Source organism: Dinoponera quadriceps, unplaced genomic scaffold (assembly GCF_001313825.1).
Source record: "Dinoponera quadriceps isolate SergipeBrazil2010 unplaced genomic scaffold, ASM131382v1 scaffold113, whole genome shotgun sequence".
In the NCBI taxonomy this organism is placed as follows: domain Eukaryota; kingdom Metazoa; phylum Arthropoda; class Insecta; order Hymenoptera; family Formicidae; genus Dinoponera; species Dinoponera quadriceps.
In genome coordinates, this window is record NW_014554899.1 from 423,027 (window position 1) to 444,513 (window position 21,487).

The 21,487-nt window shown below is 42.0% G+C and overlaps 6 protein-coding genes across 11 annotated transcripts; 1 reads left to right on the forward strand and 5 right to left on the reverse strand.

Annotated features, from left to right (window-relative positions):
* Window positions 1–168: 168 nt before the first annotated feature.
* Window positions 169–3,828, reverse strand: LOC106742600. Its single transcript, XM_014615726.1, has 5 exons — window positions 2,219–3,828; window positions 2,041–2,126; window positions 1,567–1,882; window positions 1,195–1,298; window positions 169–1,115 (listed from the first exon to the last, which is right to left on the reverse strand). Exons 1-5 carry the CDS (start codon window positions 3,423–3,425, stop codon window positions 438–440), a joined length of 2,391 nt encoding a protein of 796 aa, XP_014471212.1. The 5' UTR covers window positions 3,426–3,828; the 3' UTR covers window positions 169–437.
* Window positions 3,829–3,915: 87 nt separating this feature from the next.
* On the reverse strand, window positions 3,916–5,847 carry LOC106742602 (follicle cell protein 3C-1). 2 transcript variants are annotated; one of them, XM_014615729.1, is made up of 5 exons: window positions 5,760–5,844; window positions 4,928–5,154; window positions 4,452–4,718; window positions 4,240–4,311; window positions 3,916–4,116 (listed from the first exon to the last, which is right to left on the reverse strand). In XM_014615729.1, the coding sequence occupies exons 3-5, from the start codon at window positions 4,710–4,712 to the stop codon at window positions 4,012–4,014; spliced, it is 438 nt and encodes a 145-aa protein (XP_014471215.1). In that variant the 5' UTR covers window positions 4,713–4,718; window positions 4,928–5,154; window positions 5,760–5,844; the 3' UTR covers window positions 3,916–4,011. The 2 variants fall into 2 exon arrangements, with proteins under 2 accessions (XP_014471215.1, XP_014471214.1); XM_014615728.1 differs by lacking the exon at window positions 4,928–5,154 and having other exon boundaries at window positions 5,760–5,847.
* LOC106742434 (hydroxyacyl-thioester dehydratase type 2, mitochondrial-like) lies at window positions 5,473–5,925 on the reverse strand. The gene has a single exon (XM_014615363.1). The coding sequence runs from the start codon at window positions 5,923–5,925 to the stop codon at window positions 5,473–5,475; it is 453 nt and encodes a 150-aa protein (XP_014470849.1).
* Window positions 5,840–6,954, reverse strand: LOC106742601 (armadillo repeat-containing protein 7-like). The gene is made up of 3 exons (XM_014615727.1): window positions 6,728–6,954; window positions 6,446–6,613; window positions 5,840–6,364 (listed from the first exon to the last, which is right to left on the reverse strand). Exons 1-3 carry the CDS (start codon window positions 6,834–6,836, stop codon window positions 6,081–6,083), a joined length of 561 nt encoding a protein of 186 aa, XP_014471213.1. The 5' UTR covers window positions 6,837–6,954; the 3' UTR covers window positions 5,840–6,080.
* A 1,709-nt stretch (window positions 6,955–8,663) lies between these two features.
* LOC106742509 (heparan-alpha-glucosaminide N-acetyltransferase-like) lies at window positions 8,664–12,607 on the reverse strand. 5 transcript variants are annotated; one of them, XM_014615494.1, is made up of 12 exons: window positions 12,154–12,607; window positions 11,739–11,953; window positions 11,542–11,654; window positions 11,292–11,398; window positions 11,092–11,201; window positions 10,908–11,002; window positions 10,706–10,813; window positions 10,369–10,621; window positions 9,932–10,211; window positions 9,687–9,811; window positions 9,405–9,588; window positions 8,664–9,167 (listed from the first exon to the last, which is right to left on the reverse strand). In XM_014615494.1, exons 2-12 carry the CDS (start codon window positions 11,880–11,882, stop codon window positions 8,989–8,991), a joined length of 1,698 nt encoding a protein of 565 aa, XP_014470980.1. In that variant the 5' UTR covers window positions 11,883–11,953; window positions 12,154–12,607; the 3' UTR covers window positions 8,664–8,988. The 5 variants fall into 5 exon arrangements, with proteins under 5 accessions (XP_014470980.1, XP_014470979.1, XP_014470977.1 ...); XM_014615493.1 differs by having other exon boundaries at window positions 9,932–10,226; window positions 11,739–11,950; window positions 12,399–12,606; XM_014615491.1 differs by having other exon boundaries at window positions 9,932–10,226; window positions 11,739–11,950; window positions 12,154–12,606.
* A 123-nt stretch (window positions 12,608–12,730) lies between these two features.
* Window positions 12,731–21,482, forward strand: LOC106742510 (caspase-1-like). The gene is made up of 7 exons (XM_014615495.1): window positions 12,731–14,692; window positions 17,484–17,681; window positions 18,075–18,202; window positions 18,333–18,580; window positions 19,421–19,602; window positions 19,819–19,951; window positions 20,288–21,482. The coding sequence occupies exons 1-7, from the start codon at window positions 14,657–14,659 to the stop codon at window positions 20,530–20,532; spliced, it is 1,170 nt and encodes a 389-aa protein (XP_014470981.1). The 5' UTR covers window positions 12,731–14,656; the 3' UTR covers window positions 20,533–21,482.
* Window positions 21,483–21,487: the final 5 nt, after the last annotated feature.

The following is a 21,487-nucleotide window of genomic DNA, read 5'->3' on the forward strand; positions in this document are numbered from 1 at the left end:
GCGATTCGTGAATCTCCAGCGGATATACATGTGAGATGACGGGCACTGAAGGATAAATCATGACGAACGAGTAACGTCAACCGTCTTGTAAATCATTTGAGGGAGAGAGAGAAAGGAATCGAGAGAGGGAGAGAGAGAGACGTCGGATATTTGGAGCGTGAAATCACGTATGAAATAAAATATCCAATTCAATTTACTGTCGATATAGAAATGTGACATCATTGTTTTCATTAGTCCAGTTTACATGTGGTTCATGTACAAAGTTGGCGAAACGTAATTACAATCGTGTATGTTTGTTCATGTATGTTAGAATTAGAATAAATATCCTTTGCTTTTCTATATATTGATCTACGATCGATAGACGACGTTAACGTAACGTTAGTTTGTACTTTTACATTACACAGATATATATATATGTATATACACACACAGTCGCTTTATTTTCTATCAATACTGTACAGTAATTCCTTCAATGATTCTACGTTTATGGTTTGCAAAGAATCGGACACGTCCTTGTCGCGAGTAAGGTTCTGCTCCACTCTTGAATCCACGATATTCATCTGTGCGTTATCAGAGATCTGCGAAAAGTCAGTATAAGAGTCTATCAAATTCTCTTTCTGCTTGGGCGATGATACTCTCAGATGTTCCATTTCAAAGGTGGAAGAGGACACGCTGTTCTCAAGACGCGACATCATCAGCGAGAGAAAGTCGTTTTTCATATTTATCTTCTCCGACTGCGTCTTCTCGATTGTTTCAGAAGGCTCCTTGAGCTTGAAGGAATCAAGATCGTCAGTGCTCCACGTCTTGCTTCTCGAATTTTTGTCTGTGTTATCGGCGCCTTCCAGCTTTCCTCCTTCTTTCTCCGTAGATATATTGTTTATCTCCGACTGCAGTGCTAGAACATGTTGTCCTTCAGCATTTATTATAAGTACAAATTTGTTCTCCTCCTTATCAACGGTATTAATCATCGATTCCCCTACGGATTGTTGTAAAGTGTTGTTAGCCTGCAGCCTGGTCGTCTCGTCGTTATTCTTTTGTGCAATCGCGTCCGGCGATTGCTGCGCTGCACCAACCGGTGCTGCCTGCGCGGGACACTTGTGCGTTCGTTGGCTCACCTGGAAGCACAAACACGAGGGGCATTGATAAGCGAGACACGCGACGGCCGAAGCGTATTGCGGATCGTACGGAGAATACCTTGTATCGGAAGCTTTTGCCACACATTGTGCACTTATAAGGCATCACTCCCGTGTGAATTCGACGATGGACTAAATACGAAACACGCTGGCGGAAACACTTCCCTGCGGAAGAATCAATACGGGGAATACAGGGGGATTACTCGTCGTTGTTGTTAAGAGCATTCGTTGCATTGATTCACGCTAACCGAATAACCAGCGCTCTTTGGAAATTACCTGCTGTCATGCACGCAGCACATTGTTACAGACACTAGGCAAAACGAGAACACGGTAATCGGCAGTTAAATTGTTAGTTAATCCGATACCGGCGTGGACCTGTTATAGGGTGTCGCTTTCGCTCCCGAGCTCTCCGCCGTGCTCTCCTTCAACGTACCGCATGTCTCACACGCGAACGGCTTCTCCCCGGTATGTATTCTCTCGTGATTGTGCAACGTGGAGAGCTCCTTGAACGATCTGCCGCAGGTCGCGCAGGTGTGAGGCTTGTCGTCCTTATGGTAGAGCCTGTGCTTGTGATACGACTGTTGGAAGGTGAAGCTCTTGTCGCATATCTTACACTTGTACGGCATCTCGCCCGAGTGCAGTCGCTTGTGCTTCTTCAGGAAGTACTTGGTCGTGAACATCTTGCTGCAGACGTCGCACTCCCACTGCTTGCCCTCGTGCGTTTTCAGATGCTGTATCACGTGTTGCTCCTGTCACGCCGGCGAAACAGAGAAAAAGATATATATATATATATATATATATATATATATACAAGCGGGGGATTACCGTGAGCGGTTTCGACTAGGCGTGTTTACGTTACGACAAAGTTTTACGTCAAAGGGGCGAGAAAGCAGGGGAATATCCTCACTTTCTTGAATCTCTTCCCGCACGTTGGGCAGTTGTAGCCGACCTCGCCGTGTGCCACTTCGATCTGGCCGTCTTTAGGTAAAGAACCTGTGTGTGTGTGTGTGTATAAACATAAATCATTAGATTGGATTGAACCGATCGAACAGAGAGTTTCGAAAGTAGTAGTCGCGATCACTTGCCTAAATTATGGCCGATGTGCACAACCCTCATGTGCACCATCAAGCTGCCTCTCATCTTGAATACTTTCGAACACAGGTGACACGAGTAATTTTTCAGAACCTTCCCTCCCGAGGCGTTCTCCGACTCCTGCTCGTGCACCAGCTGTTGGTGCAGTGTCAAGATGTTGACGTCGGGGAAGTGGAAGCCGCATACGTCGCACCTCTCAGTCTTCTCCTTCGGCGTGGCGCTTGGGAAGATCTTAGCGCACGTCTGCACGGCCAGTATCCTCCTCTGCTCCTTCGAACCGTTGTCTCGATCCTCGGCGATCGGTTCCTTCGTATCGCGCGGACTCTGCTTGTCGTCGTGCCGTTGTTCCAGCGACGTGTCCATGCAGCAAATCGGCACCGCGTCCTGGATCGACTGGAAGTCGGTCAGGTCGTTCTCTTTGTCCATTAAACTCATCATCGGTCTCTCCTTCGCGATGTGTTGACCGTTGCTCGACTCCATGCAACCCGCCTCGATACCTTGGTAGACGTTAGCGTCCACAGCAGGCCCGCAGCTCCGCTTCTCCATCCAGTCGTTGCCGAAGTCCGACACGCTCTTCTCCGTCGGTGCATTTTCTCGGGACACGCTCAGCTGCTTAACGTTGTCGTTGCAGAAGGATTGCGCGACACAGTGTGTCTTCAGTACCTCTTGCAGGCTCGCAGTTGCCCCTAACGCGGCGCCGTGATCCTCGCTCGGCCGGATATTGATCTTGATCACATCGTAATTGTAATCCGACACGAACTGCTGAGCCGTATTCTTGCCAAGCGAGTCTTGATTCTGCACTTGGGACTGTGAGTTCGTAACATGGACCTTGCTCCCCGACGACTCCGCGCGACTGCTCGTCCCGCTCGAAGCTTGCGACTTGTTCAATTGCTGCATCTTCATCAGCGCGTTCCAGTTCTGCGGGGCGACATTGTGCAGATTATGGAGCGCGATCAGACGCTCGTCGGGGAGGACAACGTCTACGTGCTTGGACGACTCCGTCGTCGCATTGTTGTTGCTCAGATTGATCGTATGACCGAACAGGTGTATAGTTAATTTGTCTATGCCCAACAGCACTTCGTTGCAGACAGGGCATACGAGGGGCCGGGTCGCCACACTCACGAGTCCAGCTCGCAGCGCGTCGAGTGTCAGAAATCCAGGCTGAGAGCACAACGGGCAGGCCAAGAGTCGTGCGCACATTTTGCGCCTGTTGACTTCTCTCGTGTCGTCTCGCGAACGCAAACTGTCCGTCTGCCAGCGATCTCGCGACACTTCACAACGGTGTGGCAGCGCGCATTTTGAGCGTCTTCCAAGATCTCGCAGATAACTGACTGAACGATGTAAAATTCCAAGGCGCTCTGCAGCCTCGTGAAAATTGTCGGGGTTATGCTTGAACTTGACCCAGTAACTGAAAGTGGAGTCGCACTTCGCGAGCCAATAGTTACTTGCAATTTTGGATTTTGCGAAGAGGAACTCTCTCTCATACACACACACACACACACACACACACGGCTTTCGGATGTGCGTTCACTGTGTACACGCAAAATTCCCACACCTCAAAATCTAAATATAGAAAGCGGCATCTCGGGCATTTACGCTGAATTCCTGCGTGTCTTTTGAGGAGAGTGCACACGATGATCTCTACTAGCTATATTTAGAGCACACGGAGGGATATTCAAAGTACTCACGGTTGTCGAGTCGGTGTATTTATTATAAACGTCACTTAGATCGCCTATAATTTATAAATTAGAGTCATCGTACAAAAGGATCGCGTCAAATTCAAATATCAGTAACATTTATACGGCAAGCCATCCTTGCAGCAGTATTCCCTGCCCGCGGAAAGATTCGTATTCGTCCACTCGTCCTTGCAATTCTTGATGAAGAGATAAGCCTGTCGGAAGATCACACACGCACACAATGCATCAAAAGTTTACGATCTCGGAGTGAAATAATAGTTATTTTCGCAATAACTTTGCAAAAGTAACAACATAACAGCAATAACAAACGTTCTCACCTTTTCCTTGTGACAGTCACGGTCGATGGAAGCGCAGAGGATCGCAGCACTGTTCGGCAAATATTTCACTATCTGTAAAATTTCTCTCTTTATTATCGATAAACACTTTTGTGTTTATATGCGGAGGATCGGAAGGACTGCGCAATGTAAGAAAATTTATCTTAAGTCTCGATTAAAAATCGCGATTTCAACGTGGATTTTTGAGAACTTACAGTTTCGAGACATTTGTTGGTGCAGAGCCTGTTCCCGACGGTGTTACACGGAAATGTATCAGGGTGCTCGTGGAGGAGCGCGGGATGTCCTTTAGGTTGCTCCTTGCTGCCTTTCTTGAATTGCCCACTTAGGAATATCCCACAAACACAGCCGGGTTCGTTCGAGTTTGTCGATGACTTGGTTATACTTGGAACAATATTGTTTCCTCCTACGTAGGGATACGATACGTACAGGACTACCATCATTAATGTCAGATACATTTTGGCCTGGAAATTGAATGAAAGCACTGCTTAATCCGGACTTAGTTAACTGTGCTCCCGCGGGTATATTGAATAATTTTGATATGTATATATTATTTATAACAGCAAATGAATGTATAAAGTATATTACGTATAACGGTAAAGGATATCAAGTTTCTCCTCGACTCGATAAATATCTGCTTGCGATTACGCGCAAATGAATGACTTATGCTCACTGCGTGATCCTCGCGAGTGCGATAAGATTGATCCTTTACATTTCATTGAAATTTCACTGACATTTCTGTCGTAACGTTGCCACGAATATATGGGTCATATCTGAAGCGCTTGCTAAGCAAAACCTTGTATATTCGGATTTCGTGCAACAAGGGTGTTTCACTTTCATTGCTCTGATTTATACACGATTTGTATGCCAGATTATGGTCAACAGATAATTTTCTTGAACCTAAAGGTTTTACTGATGTTTAGGTAACAGAATCGCTGTTGCACAATGGTAAAAGAAGAACTTTCTGAGAGATATAATTTTAATTATAAATTATGCAAGCACATCTGTCCATCATTTGAAAGAGATATGTTAATAACAAAAATTCACATTTATGCGTACATATTACATTATTAGATAGAGCACTTTATTAAAATTCCTACAATTATCAAGAGAATCGTAACATTTTTCTCGCAAGTTTTGCTTCTCGATCTGGTACAATCTTGTCTTCATTAAAAAGTAAAATATCTTATTCAAGTTCTTACAAATGATGCGAGAGATTTATAACAATTTCCTCATAAGTTTTGCTTCTCCTTCCAATACAAGCTTGTTTCCATTGGCAATGCACAAGTAACTACATGTGATGATTTTTCTGACAGATAAAATCTTTACTGTGACTTCTACCGAGTCACCAGCATAACATGGTCTGGGAAACATTAGATGTTGCTCAATAACTATAGTGCCTGCACCGGGTAACTTTGTACCTATTATTCCTGACACTAGGCCATTGAGCAAAGCACCATGTACGATGTTTTTTGCTGAATCAACGTGTATTGGATTATAATCACCTGTCAATTCAGCAAACTTGAATATGTCCTCATTTGTTATCACTCTGAAAATCGACACTTGGTCTCCCTCTCTCAGATTCATGGTTGAGTCAGCAAATGTTCTCACATTGGATATCCTTACAGGATAATGTTTGAGGAACCCAGCAAAAAATTGGATCAGCTTCATGATGTTATTATCTCTTGCAGTGAAAATTATATGATAATTCTGATCCCAATAAATATATATGTGTGTGTATGTGTGTGTGTGTGTATATATATATACAGAATAGTACATATATGTACAATATTAATTATCTTGAATATTCATTTTCTATGAGTGAATTAGTTGTTATCTCTTTCCTTTACTTTCTCTACTTCACTTGCTTGGCAATAGTCAGCCAGAAATATGGATGCTAAATTTTTAATACAGATGTTAGAACTATGTAAATGTTCCAACATATGTTTAATTATATCAGCTGATATTATTTCTTCTCTTGATTCAGATGTAATCAGAAACATTAAAGTAGAAATTGCCGAGAGCACAGTATCCTCATCTTGGGAAGAAAGCAGTGATGATATCAACTTGACACCTTGATTACGTAATATATATATCTTGTTTATGGCATCTAAATGAGAAAAAAACATTACACGATGAGATATATCTTGTATGTGAAATTTTCTTCCAAATTTATGATAAACAGACTTACCTAGACACAAGTTACAAATACCACCAATGGCAAAACGTACTAATTTTGGGTTGTTCTCAGACAGAGCAGAAAGGAACAAATTAATTATGGATAATTGCCTCATGTATCCATAATTTATGGGGTCGTAAGCAAAGTTTGCCAAATTTGCCAACACTTGCTCTTTCGCGTCTTTTATAAGTGATATGAAATAAACAATAAAAAAACGGTTTGTTATTAACACAATCCTTCGGATGAAACATATGTAAACACGTAGTACGCGCGTGCGCACATTGTGTACTTTACCTTTAGATTTCGTTATTTGATATTCAGTAGCTAAGAGCTTTAAAAAATCATAACGTCCAACACCGTTCTTTCCGGTCCGTTTTATTAACTGTGCTTTAGTTGAAAACATTGAAGCCTTAATACATTCAGCTCTTCTCAATGCATTCCTACCTGTAACCGTATAACCAAATACGCGACTAACCGGACGATCTGACGCCACCTAGCCGGGTTGCGAGAAAACCAACATCGATAACGGGAGGTTTGAGTCTCCGCTAAGCGGTTTGAATCTTGCTCTAACAGCCTGTTATTTTTTTAGTTTCAAAGTTTGCTACGAGCCACCAGTGATTGTTATGTGTTAAGTATGACTTTATTACATTAAGTTCAATCTACCTTATGCGTTTTAGTTTTAAGTTACATTGTAAATAATTGTAGGACATATGTGAATCCTAAAAGTAGTAAGTGTTATAAATAAATGAATATATTTATATACCAATGTTGTCGGTGAAAAAATGAAAAAATGTAGTTGTAAAGTTTTGTAAATTTCCATGAGATGGCGCCACAATTCATAAAGCGACATCACTGCTTGCAAGTATTAGGGGTAATTCACATCTTGGCAGAAAAGCAGCAGCCATTTAGAACTCGCGCTGGTAATAAGCAGTAAATAAAGCAGAAACTGTCGACTATCAGCGCGAATTCTGATTGGCTGTTGCTTCTCTGTCAAGGTGTGAATTCTCCCTTATTTCTCAAGCGACCTCTGTCAAAATTTCAGCCCAATGTGACGCGTAGTTGACGTTTGACAGCCGTCTAAATCGACCACTTTCGCATTCGCCGCAACAATGGAGGAAATTGAGTTCCGTTCTGTCATAAAATATTTTCATCTGAAGAAGTTAACGGCCGTGCAGATCAAAGCCGAGTTGGACGAAGTTTATGGGAACTCTGCCCCAGCGTTGAAGACTATTTATTTGTGGATAAATGAGTTTAAACGTGGCCATACATGCATTGAGGATGAGTCGCGTTCCGGACGGCCGATTGAGAAATCATCCGTCATCACGGAGGAAATCATTGAAAAAATCTGTGATATCGTAATGGAAGACCGCCGAGTGCATGTATGCGAGATAGCTAAGGCTGTAGACATCTCATCTGCACGAGTGCACGATATCCTACGCGAAAAATTGAATATGAAAAAGCTGTTTACGCAATGGATGCCACGATTGTTGACTGTCGACCAAAAATGCGCTCGAATGGACATTTCAGTGCAGTGTTTAGCGATGTTTAATCGCAATTCGAAGGGTTTCTTGCGCCGATTCGTCACTGTGGGCGAAACTTGGATCCACCACTTCACACCCGAGTCCAAACAGCAGTCAGAACAGTGGACAACGATTGGTGAAAGTGCGGCGGAGAGGGCGGAGACCGTCTTGTCGGCGGGAAAGGTGATGGCCACTGTTTTTTGGGATTCTCAAGGAATCATCATGATTGACTACCTGGAAAAGGGCAAGACAATAACGGGAGCCTATTATGCGGCGTTATTGGACTGTTTAAAGGACGAATTGAAGGAAAAACGGCCAAGATTGGCGCGCAAAAAGGTGCTCTTTCACCAAGACAACGTGCCGTCCCACACATCGACCGTCGCAATGGCAAAGTTGCATGAATTGGGCTTTGAATTGGTCCCTCATCCGCCATATTCTCCGGACTTGGCCCCGTGCGACTTCTTTCTGTTTCCGAAATTAAAAATTTGGCTCGGTGGAAAGGAATTTTCGTCGAATCAGGATGTTATCGCCGCCGTCAATGACTATTTTGCGGAGCTTGACAAGACTTATTTTTTGGACGGGATGAAAAAATTGGAAAATCGTTGGACCAAGTGTATAGCTCTTAAAGGAGATTATGTCGAAAAATAAAATTGATTTTTTCCAAAAAAAGTGTTTTGCTTTTTCACCAAACTTCTAAAATTACTCTATGATTGAGTTTTACAAAAAGCATTGTTTATTTAGAAAATGAGTACACGGTGTGTGCTTAAAATGAATTGTAACATGTATAATTTTATAAAATTCGTCAAAGAACATTAACACCAATTACGTGCCGCAGAGCTACGCTTCTCATTCCGTTTCGTTATTTTTGCCACTGTGGCGGCTCGAAAATATTCGCCTTCAAGATTCACGTTTCTCCTAACTTTATAAGCGTGTGTTAACGCGCGGTATTACAATGTAACGGTTTCTTTAATTCCGCGCGGGAATATATTATACAATAACGACCGTCACTATGTAGCAGCTGCTTCGAAAATAATTTTAAATAGATATGATAACGTCTTTCAAGTAAAGCCAATATGCGATAACACCCCATAAGGTTGTAGTCCACAGATTCATAGCGAGTAACGACCAATGCGTAGCGTGTGTCAACTTCCAAGCCCATGGGAATAAATTCATAGTTATTATATGACCGATATAAAGGGTGATCGGATTCAAACCTAAAACAAATACTAGTCATCTATTTGTCTCTTAATTTTAAGATTTTTAAAGCAGATTGTCTTTTTGAACATAAAGCGAAATAAGTGTATCTTCATGTTGTGAAAAAAAAAAGAGAAGAAATAATGCGTAAAAATATCGCTGAAACAAGAAGACCCACAGTTACATCGTTGTGGATAATTTTGCAGACATATACACAAATTTGTGCAACTCGTAAACGAAATTAAATGCACACAAACCTGCGTAAATGAATGGAGCTCCGCTCCAATATTGCTTGTAATCGATGAAGAAATGCAAGATGGCATATAATAAAAATGCAAAACATGATACTGTCAAAACAAAGGAAAGCGACATCATCTTCTTGCTGACCGGTATCACTCCAGACTCTTTGTCGAAATGACACAATATACCCGCGATAAGACCCTGTAAATATCGACGTTACTTGTTATTATTCGTGTAAGTTGCACTTTCTTCTTTCTTTCATGCCGCCTGTACACGATTGTAGACTGCAAGAAGCCTACCGTGACACCAGACCATAGCAGCCAACGGACCACTCTCGCGTTACATTGGTAATAGAGCAGCAAGATCTTCCCAGCGTGCACCCCCATATACACGACAAGTATTACAGATATGGTATTCATTATTCCTGCAAATGTGTTACGTTAACGAACGCAGCATTCCTCAGCAGAATTTTAACCTTGACTGATGGGACAAAAACACGGAATTTCACTGATAAGACAAGAAACATAAGAACCGTGTGCCATACCTTCAGGATCGTGACGTAAAATGGTACCGTACACAGGATTGTGTGTCTTATTATACATGTGACTACCGAAAACGAGCCTATCTATGTATCCAGCTGCGCCTCCGGTACAGTTGACCTCCTTTCCGAAATGGTGGTAACCACCTGGTCCTAAGTATCCATTCGGACAATCCGGAACGGGCATGAGGAAAGTGATGAGAGTATGCGTCGTCGCGATCGCTAAGATAATGCACCATTGCGCCCAACTGTCCAGAATGTCTCGCAATACTGTGAATCGACCGAACTGCAACAAGTCGTCCTAGAGAATTAATAAATTATATCAAACTGATCTCGCAGACAGACTCGTGTGTACGTAATATGTGGACACTACCGTGTGTGAGTACGTGTGTGTATGTGTGTATATACACTACGGTAGAGCCGGAAACGTTACTCAATCAAACCTGAGAGTGCGCCTTCATGAACACGGTCTCGATGGCGGCGCACACGAAGTACGAAACAGCCAGCAATTGAAGAACACCCGGAAACCGGAGATCCTTCAACGACTTCGTGTAAATCGAATTCAACATCAGTCCGAGAAGCGTAAGGATAAACGCGCGCTGCAAGCAACGTAAGATAATCTTGCCGCGTGAATTCGATACGCGAAGTTCCGACCGTTTCGATATGGTAATAGACAATCCCATGATCCATGCAAACCTGAGCATGAAGCGACACGTAAAAGGGTACAGTACAATATGTGTGTGCGTAATAATGACGATAAGATACACGCAATTTATTTACCAAGGTAAAACCAAGTCCGCGACGGTCAGGCCGTTCCAAGCGCTGTGATTGAAGAACACATACTTGCCACCGCCATTGTTAACGAATATCATCAATAATATAGTGATCCTGAAAACGATTTCGGTCGTATATACGGTACTTGACATTAAACATTTGACATTACGCACAAACATCGTGTTTGCGCGTAGCTGCAAAACTATACCCTCGGAATGTGTCGACCGAACGGATTCTGGTACTGACTCTGCTGGTCCTCATTACTGGGTTCGACGTCTCTGCTTCTTGAAGTCTATCCAAGTCCTGTAAATACATGAGGTAATCGAGCAGTGTGTAAGTGTATGTCTGACACATGCAACGACGACATGCATATTTGTGTAAAGAGAGCTCACATCGTGCACCGTGTCCGGCGATAATTTCCCTTTCACCACACGTATAACCACCCTACATGTTGCGAATAAGACCCATAAGAGGGTAAACACCATGAAAGCTACAAATATCGCTGCAAAGAGGAACAACAACTATTGATCGGTCTATGATCGAAGTGCCACGGATTAAAAATATGTGAGTGTTGTAAACTTTTCTGCCTTACGAAGATAACTGTTTATCGGCTCACGGATCGTGTAAATATCCGAGCATAAGTCCTCCTGGGAAATATTCCACCCGTAACTTCCATGTTCTTTAAAAATGTACGTAGTTCTGGAAACATAAATTGGTGAGTTGTGATTATACATATATATATATATTCCTCTATTTTAATATTTTAATAATGAACATGATAAATTATAAATAGCAATGCTATTATAATTTGGTATACTTGTGTACATCATTAAATTACTTACTGACAATATAAGTAATCATTAGCTTGATAAAACACTTGCAGGGGATATTTTGTAGGTATGACTAATGTACTATTTTTGTTTGCTGGTAAGACAGCTGTTGGTACTCCATAGCACTGTTGCAGAAAAATTGGGACTATTAGTGGTCAATTTGATGAAATCACACGTCGTGTGATAGATTTGATCTGACAAGTACAAACCATGAAGCATTCAAGTAGATCGGAAAACAATGTGATAGATATGTTGTATTTATTCACAACGCTGAGATACGCTTCATCTATTCCAAGTGTTGCATTGACATCCAGACAAGGATTAACTGAAATCTGTTGATTTGCAAGATCCATGTTGCTGAGACTATGTGCTTTTTGCTGAAATCTTACCAAGATCTAGCAAGATTTCTCTAGCATACACCCTACTGAAAAATAAATATAGGTGTGTACTTATCAAAGAGATGATAAAGAAGACAGCAGATGCTATTACAGTACTGAAACGGAAATGATGACATTGCTTTTCCTGTTCAGATTCTTCGGAAAGAGACGTTAATGACAGTTTACATTACCAATACTTTCTCTCTCTCTCTCTCTCTCTCTCTCTCTCAGAGTATACTTTATATACCTTCCAAAGATTTGATTCGATCGAAGTGTGCCTGTGTATATCAGCTTCCTAGACGTAATACCGGTTACGATGCGTAAATTACACACAATTGCTGCGATGGAAGGTGACCCGTGACTAAACATTCATCGGAATGTACGAAAACAAAAGGAACGCGAATAACCTTGAGATGATTTTCCGTCGAGCGATTTGCGCGGATTCGAGGTGTTGCAGAAGAATCGCGTTTCACCGATTTCTCACTTACTCACCGGCAATCGCACTTGCATCGCAAACCACACAACCACGGCGAACCTCTCGCGAGCACACACAGTCGAATTGACTCGCGATCGCACGGGTCACAGTGGGAAAGTACGAACACGAATTAATTTCGATAGATGGACGTGTCACGCTCGGGTTTGCATGGGCTTAGCGACCAACTGCGCCGCAACCGCGATTTTCCTCCTTTCTTTTCTATACAGATGTCCGTTCGCATCGCTCCTCGCTGTGTATTTTCTTGACAGTTCCGCGAAGTGCAGGAAGTGTAAGTGTAATGCTCGCACAGGCGTCCGATTGGTCGGCGAGCCGTCTCGGCGAGCTAAGCAGGAAAGATGCACAGACGCATGCGCGTGCCAAGACGCGCGAGAGACGTCACACGCAACAAACGCAGATGCGTAGCGATGTTTGTTAGAATTTGTTTATCGGGATTTTCATTATCAAATGCCATGACGCGCGAGATCGATGGATTGTACGTGCAAGTTCCGATGCATTGCGCTCGGCTTTTCGCGAATAAGAGATAAGAGAAGAAAAGAAACAAAACGAGAAAGTATGGAACGTATCCGAAGCGAGCAATTTTTTCGAACCGCAATTCCTTGTCGCGCGAAATTACAATGAGAAGGGCAGACGTTTGTGCAAGCGGCTTGCTTTATGCGAGAATTTCGACAAGCTTCGAGACCGCGTCTGTCACTTCGTTTCCGCGTACACAGACGAGATTGCTGCAAATTTGGTCGGGGATCGAAAAATCTTCCTACGTCCCTATCGTCATACGTATCTATCGAACGACGTAAGCAGGAGAAAAATATCCTTATTACGCATCACACCTTTCATACACATATATTCATACATACATATGTATCTCAGGTATGTACACTAGCACAGATGTATTCTATGTGCTGCTTTTATATATTTTATGCTATATTTCTTCACTACATTCTATGTCGCTGTTGTATCGTCGCGTAGAACCGTGCAGATGATGAGTCATTATCCCACATTAGACGGAGAAACATTCGACGGGTAATCGAGGACAATTAGTCTCTTTGAATCCTCATCACTATCTGCTGATAAATGATATGAAAGAATCTATGAAAATTGAGAAAAGTTCGGATTGAATTTCCTCGAATCCGAGTAAACCGCGGATCTCCAACATTGCGCGAATTGATTTGTCGGAAGGTATTTAGAAGTGCAAGGATTCTTGAAATTAAAGATCTGTAATCAATAAAAATTTCTCTTTGTTTTAAGCTCGCGTGTCTCCCTCTCTCTCTCTCTTTCTCTCTATTTCTTCCCCTTTTTCGAGAAAGAAGACAAGTGAACGTATAATTCTTATATGATCAAGAGAAATGATGATCGTTAATGATTAACGAACGATATCAATCTATACCGATATATACCTTTCTCTGCCATCCTGAGAAACAGGAACTAATTATAATGTATCTGTCTGTGAGATAAGAGAAAAAGCGCGCGTTCTCGGCTGCAGGCGGAAGCTATTTTCCCCGTAAGATAAACGCTATGTCTGATCATTTTGCGAGCAGCGCGTCGATAGTTCTGGCGAATTGCAAAGAGAACACCTTCGAATTTTAATCGAAGGAAGAAAGAAAAGGAGGAAGAGCGTGCGCACGCGAGAGAGAGAGAGAGAGAGAGAGAGAGATTTCGACCGTGAATCTCGATCGACTACGAGTAGCGTCAGACGCACGCGACTCTAGGGGTTGTAGCAAAGTCGACTTCGAGTCGTCACTCCATTGTGTTTTCAATTATAACTACGTCATAGAGATGTAGATCGGCGGATCGGCGTTTTTGCCTGTCCGTCCCCGTGTCGTAAACAATCTCCGGTGGGACTCTGCGAGTCCGTTCCGGAGCCGACTATCGCCACGAGTCGACTATAACCACAAGCATCCTGATGCGACGGAACGACGGATATTGCGGTTAACGCGAGCCTTTACAAACTGACCATTCTCGACGACGGACTATGAAGCGCGATAAAAATCAAACTTGATAATAAACTGATAAGCCGGCCAGTAGAGTAGGAGCAGCTCTCTGATAATCACGCGGTGACACCTCTGAGGCGAACGTTTTAAAATCCGTCGTTTTCGAGTCCTTTCGTTAGTCGTATTTCGGGGGCAGATCGCTGAACCTCACGTTGAGTACTCTCTGCGTATCTATCGGCTTTTTCGGCGAAGGAAGCGCGAAAGAAGACGCGCTCCATTCTCGGCGAACCTCTCGACCGGGTGCTCGGCAGATCTCCCTCCTCGGCGACATGGAACCCTCGACGAGCAACGGCACCGAAGTCAAGGTACGTTGCGAACGTTCCGAGAACGATACCGAGCGAAAAACCGGAGAAGAGAAGGGAGTTCTCCGCGAGATCGCTTCGACGAATCAATTCTCCATATTAGCGAACTAGAGATTGATATCGTCGCAGTATGTTGTGTGTGTGTGTGTGTGTGTGCTCGACGTGCGCTCGATATCGGATAGTGTACCTTATGTCAAGTCGTTTCGTCATTGTTATTTATCGACGAGATCGATTTTGCGTTCTTCTTCGAAATTGATCGAGGGGACACAGTCCGGAAGGATGTCCTATCAAAATCGTCCCGGTGTTTATTCGATCCGACGCGCAAATTGCCCCAAGCTGCGACTTACGTTTCGTCAATTCGTGTTGACTCGCGGCGATTCCATCCACTGACTCTTGCCGGCTGTCGAGGGCACGAGGATGCGATTTTCTAGGACGCTAAGACAACCGAGATAGAGAACAGGATGACGTTGCAACAACGTCGAAATTTATCTGCGCAATTTGCCGGAGGGAATCACGGAATCTGAAAACAATCCGTGAAGCATTGAACCACGTACGGCGAAACGTTTATTTTGCAACCGTGGGAAGTTTTCTGCGCTGAGATTGGATTATTCTTGCCGATTTGGAGGAACAATCCAATCTCAGCGCAGAAAACTCTTCCAACAGTTGTAAAATAATATGTTCTGCTGAACGCAGCCATTGTCATCGCGAGCCGGCGATTGTTCCATTTTATCTCTCCGCTAAATTTTTTTTTTTGTAATCTACGATCGACAAGGGCGATGACTAATCGGTAGCTCTATGAGATTGCAACACTGCCGCGATACATTTGTAGACTTTGTTGCTGAAACACCCTCGGCCGATTTCTTATCAATCGCGCACTTTCACTTTAGATTACGCTTCAGATTTCATTGCTACATTGTGAGAAGATAAGAACGATTGATTGGATCGAATTAATCTGATATTTGTGAGTCAGTGAAATCTCATTAGTAACGTTAAAACTGATATATGATATTCTTAGTACTCTCTCCCATTCTCTCTCTCTTTCTTCCTCTCTCTTTCTCTCTCTCATTCTCTCTCTATTTCTCCGGATGTGCCTATCAATCGATCTGACCTTTTTGGTTTCGCTTATCGAGATAACGATGGCTGTTGACTGATTTAATTACAATTGCGATAGGACACGTAACGTGCCTACTGTGATTCCGAAATGGACATATAATAGCCGATAAGCCGCAGTCGAGATTTTAGCCCCATGTTAAACCTGTAATTCTACAACATAGTAGGAGCTAAGATAGCAAGATAGGTTCAGTTTTAATTTTAATAAAATTATTTACTCCTACATTACTGCATATTTTAGGCTCAAAATGGGTTGTTCAAAGTAGCGTTAAAATTAAATCTGTAAAACTAAAGATCGAAAAGAGAAGTTTGCAAATGTCAGTATCGTCAAAGTAGATTTTTATTAGTCTATAAGTAGGTGCAAACTACCTTCGAGAGAGTCGAGATAGCGTCCAAATTTCCACTCGGAAATGATCGGACTTTTTCTGCACGCTCCGATCACACAAGACGCGATATCTCACAAAAATAAATAAATATTAGAGCTCGCGTTCGCGGCGAAGTTTCTACAAAGTGGCATTTTACGTAAGTCGAACTTGATGGGCAATGAAAGTCGAGCGGGCAAATCGTTCCGGAGAAGTTTGGCGAATTTTCAAGAAGTGACCAGCACACGTCGGGAGAGTGTGAATGCCAGCCAATTAACCCTTATCGGTCGTAAGTGACCTCTCACATGACAACAATACTTCGTCGCTGCGGTCGTACGTTACGTAGGAGGTGACAAATCGGAACTTGTCGAAACTCGCTCTCTGTCAAATGTGGGTACGATTGCCTTGTCAGTTAAGCAATTAAGCAACGGAGCAATTGACATCTCCAGTGATATATCACTGCCTTTTATACTCAATTTTTTAATATATTGAGCCCAAAAATGAATAAAGAAAATTTTATAAATTTCGATAGTGTTAGTGGCAGTGAACGTATTGAAAACAATTCTCAAAGTGATTTTGATTCAAGTGATGAGACTAGCAGTCACATCTTATTACATCCTAAGAAAAGAAAAGTTATGCCTATAAAATCTTCAAGTGGAGAAGAAAATGATGTAGAAATAGAAAATGTTGATAACTCAGACGATGTTCGGATTGAAATCAAGAGTGATGATGATGGTCTCCATAGTGGGATTCCTTTTACAAATATCAATTGCCAAATTTTTGGAAACGTTCAGCAGTCTATTGATTATTTCAAAAAATTTATTATTAACGAACTCATAACGGAAATTATAACGCAAATAAACTTATATGTAAACGAGCAAATTGCAAAGAAAGAATTATCCGCCAGATCAGTTTGGCAAAATCTAATCGTAAGTTGCCTGGAGGAAGAAAAACAACAGTATACTTCTGTGAAACTTGCAACAGAAAACCATTCCTTCATGTTGGAGATTGTTTCAAAAAATATCATACATTAAAAACTTATAAATAATTATTTGAAACTCATATACTTGTAATACTCCTTCAAAAAATAAATAATTTCTAACAAAAATGTTATTCTTATAATACTGAAAATTTTTCGCATATTTACCGAAACCAGCTACAACCTAGTGAGAATCACGTATAAAAAGCTAGCGTCCGATAAGGGTTAACATTAAATGTTGCCATTTTGTGGTGGTAACAACGAATCCGCCGTCGAAGTGTACGTCGTTCACACTAATTGACAGCCGTATTCGTGATACGATGTTGTTTTTTCTTTTTTTCAGAAGGAGAATGACGAAGACAGCATACTCGTGAACACAGGTGAAACGTCACCTTCTCGCAAGCGGAGGTCTAATTCGGTGATAGATTCCGTCGGCAGCGGCGTCGCCGCCGCCGTCATCGCCGCCGCTGGTGAATCCTTCTTCGCGTATCCCGTGGACGATGCCGTTTTGCAGAACAATTCTCCATCCGCCTCATCGGATGTGCGTTTATCATAATTATTATCATAAGTAGAGTTACTCGTACGATTTTCAACCCTATGAGTTATGTATCAGGCTGAAAATCGTGTAATTTTCCGTTCAGAAAATGGTATCGCATGTATGACATCGAGACTGTACGATACAATGAATTTGTCTTGGATTTTTTATTTTTCTGGATCAGATCGATCATTGTTAGGGTTGTCGATGACAATGGAATACGGCGTATCTCGGCACGTTATTGTTTCTTAGACGGACGGAGAGATTCGATTTTTCTCGATGGAAAATGCCATTTTCCCGTCTTGCGCATTTCGTGCTCGAATGATTTGACTCAACTTTGATAAAATATTATTATAAATGTAATCTTTCCTCTTTGTTCAATCCGTTCATTTTTTTCAGACGTCGCTGTCCGAGAGTCAAAGTATCGTCACTACGGATTCCGCGAAGGTCCAGTCGGAATTGGTCAAAAGAGTGGCTGACAAAGTCGACGCTCACGTGAAGATCATCGATGATGCGGAGAACAATAGGTACACAGGAAAGCAGAAATCGCCGGCCGGTTCTTGCGATTTTACAGACTTAATGAGAGAAAGAATGAATAAAGAAGATTAGAGCAAGCGTGCAATTATAAGAATGTTTGGTGTGTTTGTCCGGTTTCAGCGAATGTGCGACTTTTACCGCGCTCATGCCGGTGGAGAAAGACGCGGCCTGCTACAATATGAATCATAAATATCGCGGTAAGTGTGTGATCTTCAATCACGAGGAATTCGAGATTGCCGGCTTCGACAAGCGGGAAGGCTCGACTAAGGACGCAACGAAATTGCAAAAGACCTTCAGCAGTCTCGGCTTCGACACCAAGACCTACGATAACCTTAGCCACAAGGAAGTCACCGACGTGTTGGAGGATCGTGAGTATTCGTTCATTTGTTTTAACGGGAATTTTCGTTTCTCTCGAATATTGCGGAAATTAAAATATCTTCACCGAGTTGCTGAGGTGCGTGTTCGTCATGCGGGCATTTGAAAGCAATAAAAAAGTTTGTAAAAAAGCTGAGCGCTAGATCTCAAGTGGCAAAGTGACATCAGAAGACGTCATATCAACGTCATAAGGATGTCGGAGACGCCATATTGCTGTCAATATGACGTCCTATGACGTCAGTCTGCTATTTGGAATATAGTGCGCAAATAAGATAAACACGTCACTTGACTTCAATGGTTAAATAATGTTTTGCATTAAAGTGGTGTGGTTCGTAAAATGCTGAATTTTCAGTGGCGATTTTAAAGGGTCCTTACATAAATTTATTATTTGAAAAAATATTTTCCTATAATTTTATTCAACTATCTAAGTAATAAATATTAATTTTGAGCGCGAAATTAAGACAAATATATACACTATATCGCAAACACAGAGATATTATTTTTTTAATTTTCCGTATTAATGCTTTATTTATATTACTTTATTTATGCTTTATTTATGTTATAATATGCTACATTAAATATTCGGATATATGCCACGGAAAATTGCTTCTTATATTGAGCATAAAATGTAAAATGTTGAAAAAATAACGCGATAATAAATTATAGAATAAGGAACGAAATAAGGAGTCAAAAAAAGAGCCGTAACTAATTTAACGGCATGATTTCGGTCCCGGCGCGATAAGCTTTATAAAACATGATTTTCAATCTAAGAACCTAACTTTGATTATTTTTATTCGAATACTCGATATTGATATTTTTTCATGGCGTCACAGTAAGCAGCAACACGGATCACACAGACAACGATTGCATCTGCGTCATCGTATTGACGCATGGGCTGCAGAACGATCTCATATCCGCGAAGGACGTTATCTACAAAACCGACATGATCTGGAAGCCGTTCACCGCTGATAAGTGCCCGAGCTTAGCGGGCAAGCCGAAGCTGTTCTTCATCCAGGTGAGAGAATCGGCCAAAGTGTTCGCTGCTCCTTCGTTTTCTGAAATATCTTAGACTGCACAGAGTATAATTGAATAAATGCTACTTAATATCGGGGAAAAAAATTTGAGAGTTGAATTTATGAGGAAAGTTCGGCAATTTCTGAAAATCCCGAGTCTAAGATCTGTCCTTAAGTTTATTTAACTTCTCCACTTCGCTTTTTGGCTTTCTTCTCAGGCTTGCAGGGGCGAAGCGGTTGAGAACTCCGTCGTGCTGACCCCGCACAGCACGGTGTCATCGACTGACAGTGTGTCGTCGTACAAGATTCCAACTCACGCGGACATTCTAATAGCTCATAGCTCGGCTCAAGGTAAGCCCCGATTAGCACAGCATCACCTTTCAGTATCGAATAAAAGTATTCATTCGATGTTTCAAGGTGGAAAATTCACTCTATATGAATGAAATTTCACTCGAAGAAATTTAGAGAGAATAAGTCGTAGAGGAAATATTTCGAAATTAATGCTGTCGGTAGAGCCCATTAATCGATATCCCATAGAGCACACGATATACGATGGACATCCTGCGGACGTTCTTAGGACATAGAGACGTCCCATAGATATCTTTAGGACGTCCCTTGGAAGCTATATGGGACATACCATGTTCAGACGCTTTCGACGTTCTCTGAAATCCCCGCTGTTGTTTCAAGGTTTCTACACCTGGAGGGATCCTCAGCACGGCACGTGGTACGTCGGCTGCTTGTGCGAAATCTTGGACAAGCATGGCACCGAGCTGGATTTACTGACCATGCTGACGATGACGTCCCGAAAGGTCGCCACAGACTATTCGTCGTATAATCCGCAGGATCCGACCAGGCATGCGAAGAAGCAAGTGCCGTCGTTCACGTCGTTGCTGCTCAGGGCGGTTTACTTCCCTTTGAAGACGAACGTGTAGATACAGTGTCGCCGGACGGTCGCATTGAAATGATGTGAATGATTTCATGATTGTGACTCGCTTCGCGACTTGACGAACGAGCATGAGCGAGTCCTCGCTCGATACGGCAGTTTCCTACACTCGCTCTTCATGTCGAATCGCTAGAAATTCTTTAAGAATATGTCGAAGAGAAGCGCGAGAGTCTGTTAATAGAACTTAATTAATTGTACTTATTGTGAAAAACGCGCGAAAAAACACACGGATGAGTCAGAGACCTGAGAAGAACTTCCGGAAAGTTTCTCCGCTTTGAAAGTGTCGATACGTTCATTTGTTTAAAAAATTGAACAGTTGGGGCATACAGAAAAAAATAAGACGTAAGCGGTGGGAAAGTTGACCAACCACAATCGATTAGTTCGAATCTGCAGTGGATGTAGTAAACCTTGAGCCTTTTTTTGCTCTAAGCAATAAAGTGTAACGTAATTTCTGACAAAAGACGTTTCTCTCGTCGCTAAAAATCATAAGAACGCTTAAATCTTAGAACGTTACGACGTCTAGTAGCGTTGAAAACATTTTTTACTAGAAATTACGTTACATTTTATCGCTTAGAGCAAAAAGCTAAAAGCTTGCTATACCTACTGCAGATACGAAATTATTCTCTTTGCCGTCGAAAAATAATCTGATTCATTTTCTTACTGCTTACGTTTTTACTATTTATGCTATTCTGCGTGTTCCATGATCCTTATTCTGATTACGTTGCGCTATTTCTCTGTAAATGGAAATACGCGTATATCGTTACATACATTTACACATAGTTTATTTATAAATATAACATAACAGTTACAGATCGAGAGAGAAAGAGAAAGAAAGAGAGAAGTATCACCGTGTCTCGTACACGTTTATATCCACCTCTATCCTATAGATTATTTTTTCATATAATAATATTTTTATTTTATACACAAATTTTTAATATTAATGT

Bases quoted from the DNA above. Each gene is read 5' to 3' on its own strand.
- LOC106742601 (XM_014615727.1), bottom strand. From the start codon at position 6,836: ATGTTTTCAACTAAAGCACAGTTAATAAAACGGACCGGAAAGAACGGT. The intron at 6,614-6,727 runs GTAAAGTACACA...CACTTATAAAAG, and splicing joins TCAAATAACGAAATCTAAAG to ACGCGAAAGAGCAAGTGTTG. The intron at 6,365-6,445 runs GTAAGTCTGTTT...TTTCTCATTTAG, and splicing joins TATTTGTAACTTGTGTCTAG to ATGCCATAAACAAGATATAT.
- LOC106742510 (XM_014615495.1), top strand. From the start codon at position 14,657: ATGGAACCCTCGACGAGCAACGGCACCGAAGTCAAG. The intron at 18,203-18,332 runs GTACACAGGAAA...GTCCGGTTTCAG, and splicing joins GATGATGCGGAGAACAATAG to CGAATGTGCGACTTTTACCG. The intron at 18,581-19,420 runs GTGAGTATTCGT...ATGGCGTCACAG, and splicing joins CACCGACGTGTTGGAGGATC to TAAGCAGCAACACGGATCAC.
- LOC106742600 (XM_014615726.1), bottom strand. From the start codon at position 3,425: ATGTGCGCACGACTCTTGGCCTGCCCGTTGTGCTCTCAGCCTGGATTT. The intron at 2,127-2,218 runs GCAAGTGATCGC...ACACACACACAG, and splicing joins GCACATCGGCCATAATTTAG to GTTCTTTACCTAAAGACGGC. The intron at 1,299-1,566 runs GTACGTTGAAGG...ATTCTTCCGCAG, and splicing joins GTTCGCGTGTGAGACATGCG to GGAAGTGTTTCCGCCAGCGT.
- LOC106742602 (XM_014615728.1), bottom strand. From the start codon at position 4,712: ATGTATCTGACATTAATGATGGTAGTCCTGTACGTATCGTATCCCTAC. The intron at 4,312-4,451 runs GTAAGTTCTCAA...GAAATTTTACAG, and splicing joins CCAACAAATGTCTCGAAACT to ATAGTGAAATATTTGCCGAA. The intron at 4,117-4,239 runs GTGAGAACGTTT...ATCTTCCGACAG, and splicing joins GTGACTGTCACAAGGAAAAG to GCTTATCTCTTCATCAAGAA.
- LOC106742434 (XM_014615363.1), bottom strand. From the start codon at position 5,925: ATGAAGCTGATCCAATTTTTTGCTGGGTTCCTCAAACATTATCCTGTA.
- LOC106742509 (XM_014615493.1), bottom strand. From the start codon at position 11,882: ATGGATCTTGCAAATCAACAGATTTCAGTTAATCCTTGTCTGGATGTC. The intron at 10,622-10,705 runs GTAAATAAATTG...CTTCATGCTCAG, and splicing joins GCGGACTTGGTTTTACCTTG to GTTTGCATGGATCATGGGAT. The intron at 9,589-9,686 runs GTAGGCTTCTTG...CGATATTTACAG, and splicing joins TGCTATGGTCTGGTGTCACG to GGTCTTATCGCGGGTATATT.